Here is a 7636-nt window from a genome sequence, read left to right as displayed (position 1 = left end):
CCAGTATTCCGATACTAGGCGAGGCTTTAAGGGAAGTGATGTCAAAGAGCGGTGATTCGAAAAATGGGGGTTTTTAGTGGTAAACGCGCAAACTTGAGTCTTCAGGGGGTTCAATTGGACAAGGTTCAATATACCCCATTCCGCGACCTTCTCAAGAGAGGACTCGACAGAAGACACAGGTTTCTCCCGGCACTGGTCGACGATTTCCCGACAGAGACCTGCATGGCCCGTGTATATGACATCGCCCGTCTGCATAGCAATGTATGTTGGTGGTGTCCAACATATCATTGATATGCAGAAGAAACAATGTGGGAGATAGCACACAACCTTGGAGCACTCCAGCGTTCATGGGCTTGGGATTTGAGCAATGACCGTCGATAGCGACCTGAATGCTGTACCCAGTGAGGAAGCTTGAGGTCCACTTACATAAGCTCTCGGGAAGCCCAAATGATGGAAGTTTTGCGAGAAGCGCCATGTGCCATATACGATCAAAGGCCTTCGCTATATCCAGGCTAACTGTCAGGCCTTCCCCTTGCTTTCGATAGCCGCCGCCCATCTATGTGTTAGGTATACCAGAAGATCACCTGCCGATCGACCATGGCGAAAGCCGTACCGTCGGTCGTTGATCAACTGGTGACCCTCTAGGTATCAAGAGTTAATTATGCTCTCTATGATTTTGGAGAGCAGGGAGGTAATAGCTATAGGCCTGTAGTTTACGGGATCCGAACTATCACCTTTTTTGAATCGGATGGACAAGGGCTGACTGAGTCAGGCACTACGCCTTTTGTATATGAGTGCCGGAATAAACGCGTTAGCACCGGCATCAACTCAGGGGCACACGTTCTATGCACAATTGGAGAAATGCCATTCGGCCCGCACGACTTCCTTACGTCCAACGAAAACAGAGCTCGCTCACAGTTTTCTGTCTGAACTGTACTTCAGGCATAGAGCTCTGACACCGTGGGATGGTCGGCGGTGTTGGCGTTGTCGTCAAGAATCGAGTTGGAGACAAAAAGAGCGCACAAGAGATCGGCTTTCTCTTTTGCGGTATGGGCCAGAGTGTCATTTCTCATGTGCAACGGCGGCAGAGGCGGCTGGTTGAAGTTACCAAGAGCAGCTTTCGACAACGACCAGAACTTGAGCGTTCCGGTTGGGTAACTTGAAAGCTGCTCGCCGATTTTTACGACGTGCTTCAATTTCACACGGGCGATTTGCCGCTTCAAAAATCTGGAGGCACAGTTATATTTCCTCTTCAGAACTTTGCAGTTCGGATCCATTGAGCTCAGCGCCGCAACCCAAGTTCGATAAGACGTTGTCGATCGTCGATGTTTTTTGCAGTCAGATGCTGCTTTAACTGACGCATCGAACCAGGTCTGTGATCTGTACTGTTCACCGGTACTACAGAGGTTGGTATAAAAATATCCATGCCCTGTAGTATCACATCGGCTACTGCAACGGCGCAGGCACTAGGATCATTCAAAGGGAAACAAACCCTGCCCTAAGGGTAGGATGCAAAAAATTTACGCATCCTATCCCAATCTGCTGACTTGTAGTACCAAACGCGGCGGGTCGCTGGTGGTCTGCGTCGTTGGCGTCGGATATGCACTACACTCCTGACCAGGCAATGGTCGGACGTTCCGAGAGGGGCGTCGACAGAGACCTGGTAACAATCGGGATGTGTAGTCAGCAGAAGATCTAATAAGGACGGCATGTCGCTATCCACATCCGGGAGTCGCGTTGGCGACTCAACCAATTGGGACAGACCAGCAGACAGCACAATAAAGTAATAGAACAGTACTTAAACTTTGTACTAAGAGTGCCCGAATCGACGCACGCACACATACACACGATTAGCAATCTTGGGACGACAAAAATCAACTTTTTAGGGCCACCACAGTGGCACAGTGCCACGCCGTGCGTACGCCGCCAAAGTTGGTCGCAGTGCTGTGTCGCGCTAATATTTTTGTATGTACCAACCCTAGCGCTTCGCCCAGACGTAAGTTTCAAAGAGACCGCTGAGGTACGACATTCGATATTCGGCCACATTTTTTCACTATTAAATCATGAAAAATATACAAATATTAATATTATAATAATTATTAATTTATACATATTAAACATCCTGATAGTTTATATTATATTTACACAGTTTATTCTTTATTAATTTTTAACCGGCTTCAAAAATTAGGAGATTTTCAATTCGACGGTTTTTTTATGTTTGTTACCTAAGAACTGGGTGAAGCAAAATTTTGTAGATCATATTGAGACAAATTAGTTGTGTACTTCAGGTTCACTAAAAATCAATAAAAAAACAACCATCTTCAAAAAGCTTTTCCAAATCAATAGATATAATTATATGCACTAATAAGTATAAAAATACGCAAATTTTTATACATTCTAATTATTTCTAGTTACGATTACTATTGTTATTTTTGGGGTCGGTGTCAGCCAAGGTAGGTTTATAACTACATACATAGTTTTAGGTGAGATGTGCTTGTATCACACGCGCGACTTGAGGAGGTGAGACGCTAGAGCGGGGCCGAGGCGGGGGGACACCGATTTCGTCTACACTTCCCTTAAAGCCTCACCTAATCGGAATACTGGGTCTCGAAATTTCAAGTGATTGCCAAGTCCGCTGTCACCTGACAATATTAGCTTCAAAGAAAATGGGCGTTATAAATAGATCACGGCAATACTTTAAGATGGCCAACATTCTAGACCTCTCTGGTCTGGCGCACTCCAGTATCATCTCAAATTATTTGACAGAGCTGCTTGAATTGTTGGGCACCCAGTGCTCTGAGAATGGCTAGATCACTTAGTGTTGCATAGAGATGTTGCTTCATTGTGTTCTGAAAAGCTGTTTAACCTGATTCCTGCTACCAAATTCTACCTTTGCATGACACACTACAAATAAGGATAATTTCATTCACCCCAACTAGATGTGTGGTATTCCTCTTCTGTGCGGATTTCAAGGAACTACTTCTTCTACTTCCACATTCAACCAAGCTGTGGAATGAGCATCTCTGTGGGTTTCCAGGACCATACCACATGGGTACATCAAAAAAAAATCTTGTAGAGTTTTTCCAATAGGCTAGCAACACTCTTTTGACCTCCTCTGTCATAAAAAAAGAAATTAAATGAAGGAAGAGTGAATAAGTATAAGGAAATAAGGACTGGGGATAATAGACTGGTTTGATGCACTGCACAAAATTACAGAGCAAATGTTAGGTGGTGAAAAAGGTGCATATACTTTAGGTGTTGGTTTATAACACATCATTAGATTTTCAACAAAAAATTGGATGGAGGTACCATCAATGGAGCCTTCCGGAAAAGGCTGTGACATCTGTTTCAAATGTAGACTGTAATGTGACAGTCAAAAATAAGGGCCAAAGTTTTTAACATTTTCATGTGCATATATATAATACAAATAACTAACCTGTATCTGGGGTTCTATTCTTATAACTGATTTTAACAAACCTGATTTGTGTAGTTATGTTTTCAAATCAATAGACCATCAATGTTAACACGAGGAACAAACATTGACTTGTTGTGCCTACTACTCGGTTGGGTCGAGTTAGTAAGTCTTTTGTTGGGCGATGTATATGCTTCTACAATATGATCCCAGAAAATATACAAAACAAATGTGTTACGAAATTCAAAAGAATTGTTAATAAATGTTTGTGGGAAAGGTTATTATAGCATAAACGAGCTGGGAATACAGCGAACACCCTCAGGCTCTTTAATTATAAATGTTTATTGTACGATATCACATTGTAATCCATATTTTATATTAAAAAAAAGCCCGCTGAATTTCTTGTGCCCATTCTTCTTAGGTCTGATGCAGTCTCTTTTGAATGGGTGGTAATTTTTGACGTTCAATAAGTCATTTTAAATTTTGAATAAAAATATTTGAATTTCAAAATCATAGCTGGGTTAACATTTAAAGGAATTTCTAATATTTTAATCTCTAGTGAATATAGTAAAGTGAAATATCAAATTAGTACTGACTAATTTAACATTACTACTCTGGAAAATAAAACAATTTTTTACAATCTCTTTAGATAATTTATAATTAAAACTTAATGATTAGAATAACATGAAAAGTGACTGTTATGTAAAAGAACTACTGCACTTCACTTTGGTTGTCTTTTGTTCATTCTTCTTCTTTTTTTTCTTCTACAAATTTGCCACTGTAAAAGGGGATATAGGTGCAGAACACCTTCCAGTCAGTAAAATAGAGCATTCCCAGGAACGCTGACCCTCCAAATCCCATCATTGACGGAAGGAAGCTGGCTGCGGCTTCTATTTGTTTCCTTCCCAAACGCAACATTATTCCTTAACTTATAAATAGCACTAGTGGATAATTAGTGAATATGAGAGAATAATTTTACCAGTACAAGAAAGTTGACCGTTGTGTTAATTAAAAAATATTTCATGTAAAAGATATTTTACGTAACCACCTCGGTACGATTTGACAATTTCAGGAAACATCAATCAGGTGGAGTTGATGTCTGTCAAGTGTCAAAGTGTCAAGTGACAACCACAGAACACTTTTACTCTAAGGAGTGACAACCATGTTGTTTGTTTTATTTATTAGGTGTATTGGCTAATAATTGTGTACGTTAGACCTCCATTTTATCACTCTACTATCTAACCTTACGTAATCGCCTCGACACCTCGTTAGAGAAAAAGTAAAAAACCTATTACCCGGTCCAGTTGTGAAGAAGTTTTTGGCCAATATCTCGGAAACTGCACTTTAGGGCAAAGTTATTGATACTATTATTGTAGAAAATAAAATTTCGCATCTTTTATTTCATGTAAACTTTTTTGTTAACTAACTGTTTACTATTTATGGCACATTATTTTTTTTATCTCGGCCGATAACTAATATATTGTATACTAGCTGACCCATTGACCACTCTTTTCAATCTAATAGAGTTTTGTAAGGTGCTGCATCAAATATATATGAGTCGTGTTTAAGATATATAAATGATTTCGTGAAAAGTAATAAATAATTAAATGTATAAATATAAATTATCGTATGTTGGAGGATTGCTTCGTGAACATGGTGTCGTGATTACTGTCATAATAAGTAATTGTATCCAACAAATACAATGATTCATTAACTATAACAGGTCGACCAGTTGACGCATGGACCAGCCATCGTTCCCTTCGCATATATTTGAGGAAAGGAGACGATCTGGCACCCGACGCAAGCAATGCCATTCCGTGAGCATGACCATGTTATCGCATACCTACGCATGATAACTCAAAATTACTAAATGATTGCTCACAAAGCAAGCCCGCAAATGATTCTATTGAATGCAATTACAGTGGATTATATTTAAACCAAAATAATATATAATATTCATGTTACATTCTTAAGATTATACAATCTTAATATTATGAAGAATTACTATTAGATGATCAAACAACAGAAATTTTGAGATCAGTTCAGTAAATCCAGAGATTGTCAAAATTAGAAAGTAAAATTGTTCTGGCACGAGACTGAAATTTTGGCAAGAGAACACGTCCTGAGGATGCCTCGTGTAGAGGCGAAACACGTGTCGAATTGTTTTTTTAAAACAAATATTGGTGGAATTAACACTAAAGAAAACTTAAATCATTTGTAAAATTAGAAATTCTTATCATTTCGTTTTTATTTCACTGTTTTCATTATTTTGCTATTCGGTACGGAGTCAAATCCAACAAATTAAAAATCATGAAAATCGGTTCAGTCGTTCTCCAGTTATAAGTCTAACAGGAACTACTTTTATTTTTACTTTTAATGGGAACTTGAGGCGTTTGAAATTATTAACTCTTCCGCCCGTAGTCATACGACCGTCTGCGCACCCGTCACCAGACTGCACCATAATTATTAACAATAATAAAACGACACGGTGCACGGCCACGCCCTTTATCTTATTAAATTTCACACGAGCACTATGCTCCTCTATCGTTACTAAGTAAAAAATTCACACCGTGCATGTTGCCGTGAGAAACCAGCAGAAACCAAAGTATGCGTGGCTATAAGCACATTACATAAATAAGCATATACAGATGCCACCCTGCAGCACCCCACTGCAGCGTCAAGAGCAGATGCCGTGATAGAAAAACCAGCACAAGTCGTTCCTCACGATGCTCCACGCCTCTTCCGTATATGCTATGCATCACGCCAGGATAATCAGCAAATGCAGTTTCCACTTTGTAGCACTCCGAGCCAGTTACACACCATTGGATCCATTAAACATGAAAATAAAAAAATCATTAAAACTTATTTGATAAATGTAGTACAATATCGTGTCATGTTGTCAACCTGACCAAATATCCCATTCCTGTCTAGTAAATATAAGGATCTTACCAACAATATCACCGACACACGGGCAATAGCCATAAATAATCATAGCCAAGGGACATTCGCCAGTGGTATTCCATCGCTTCTCGCTCGATCAGCCTCGCTACTATCAAACATAACATCCAATAATCGGTAATTTTAAAACTTACCAAATTAAGTGAACTTGAATCCTTTATCCCTTTCTGATGACGAAGAGAGAGCATTCATATTATTTTTAAAAGGTGTGACGTTGACTTGCTGATGATCACTCAAAATTGGATCATCGAAAGAAAACTGCATGATTATTTGATCACCTGCGATATTCCACAGGCAGTGTAACAACATCCCAGAGAGGTCCATACCGTACGATAGCCTGAGCTCGAATGCCTCGAGCGTCGACTGTATGGCCATATTTATAGGGCTGGGCGTACGTGCACTTGTTTTTGAATAATACTTTTAACAATATTTGTATATCACAATGTAATCAAATGATGACTTATGATTTTCTTCTAGGATAAAATTATTAATATTTTTGTTCTCGTTTTTATAATAGGTGTGTTGTAATACAGGGTGGCGCAATAGAACGTGCATATTTAAAATATTGATTAAAAAATAAATACAAAAGGTATAGTTAAAATAAAACTGAGGTATTATTAAGAAATAACTGAAGTTTATTTTTTTTAAATAACATCGTCTTGTTGTAACCAAGTCCTAGAATTCACTATTCTTGAATTTTCAAGCCCTGGAGCCAAAAAACCTTCCAACATCGCAACATAGCGTTGCCCCCGCGCATTTTCAAAGAAAAACGGTCCAATTATTCCTCTACCAGAGATTGCTGCCCATACTGTCACTTTAGGACTATGCAGTGGTTTCTGGTGCTTGAGTTTGGGATTCTCACTGTTCCAGTAACGACAAGTTTGACGGTTTACGAACCCATTGATATGGAAGTGGGCCTCATCTGAGAAAAGGATATTGTCAAAATTGGAAAATCGATTAAGCATTTCATTAGCAAATGCGAGCCTTGCTCCGAAGTCAGACTCTTTCAATTCTTGTGTTAACTGCAGCTTGTAAGGATGCAGTTTAAGATCAAAGTTTAAAATTCGTTGCAAACTTCGTCTCGATAAGTGTAAGACAGACGATCTCTTGCGACATTTGTGGATCTCCTCGTACAGACTGCATAACTCGCTCAATATTGTTGTCGATCCTAGATATTCTTGGACGACCTTTTGCTTGTGGTTTAAACGTTGAATCAGTCTCTTCAAAACGCTGTACACATATTTTAATTAAATTAGCACTCGGAGC

The 7636-nt window shown here is 39.3% G+C and overlaps 1 protein-coding gene across 1 annotated transcript; it reads right to left on the bottom strand.

Moving 5' to 3' along the window:
• Nucleotides 1–3736: 3736 nt before the first annotated feature.
• LOC126975790 (uncharacterized) lies at nucleotides 3737–4490 on the bottom strand. Its single transcript, XM_050823830.1, has one exon. The coding sequence runs from the start codon at nucleotides 4328–4330 to the stop codon at nucleotides 4154–4156; it is 177 nt and encodes a 58-aa protein (XP_050679787.1). The 5' UTR covers nucleotides 4331–4490; the 3' UTR covers nucleotides 3737–4153.
• Between the last annotated feature and the right edge of the window lie 3146 nt (nucleotides 4491–7636).

This window comes from Leptidea sinapis, chromosome 37, assembly GCF_905404315.1.
Source record: "Leptidea sinapis chromosome 37, ilLepSina1.1, whole genome shotgun sequence".
Taxonomy (NCBI): Eukaryota; Metazoa; Arthropoda; class Insecta; order Lepidoptera; family Pieridae; genus Leptidea; species Leptidea sinapis.
This window is presented reverse-complemented; position numbering and strand designations above follow the sequence as displayed.

Bases quoted from the DNA above. Each gene is read 5' to 3' on its own strand.
- LOC126975790 (XM_050823830.1), bottom strand. From the start codon at position 4,330: ATGTTGCGTTTGGGAAGGAAACAAATAGAAGCCGCAGCCAGCTTCCTT.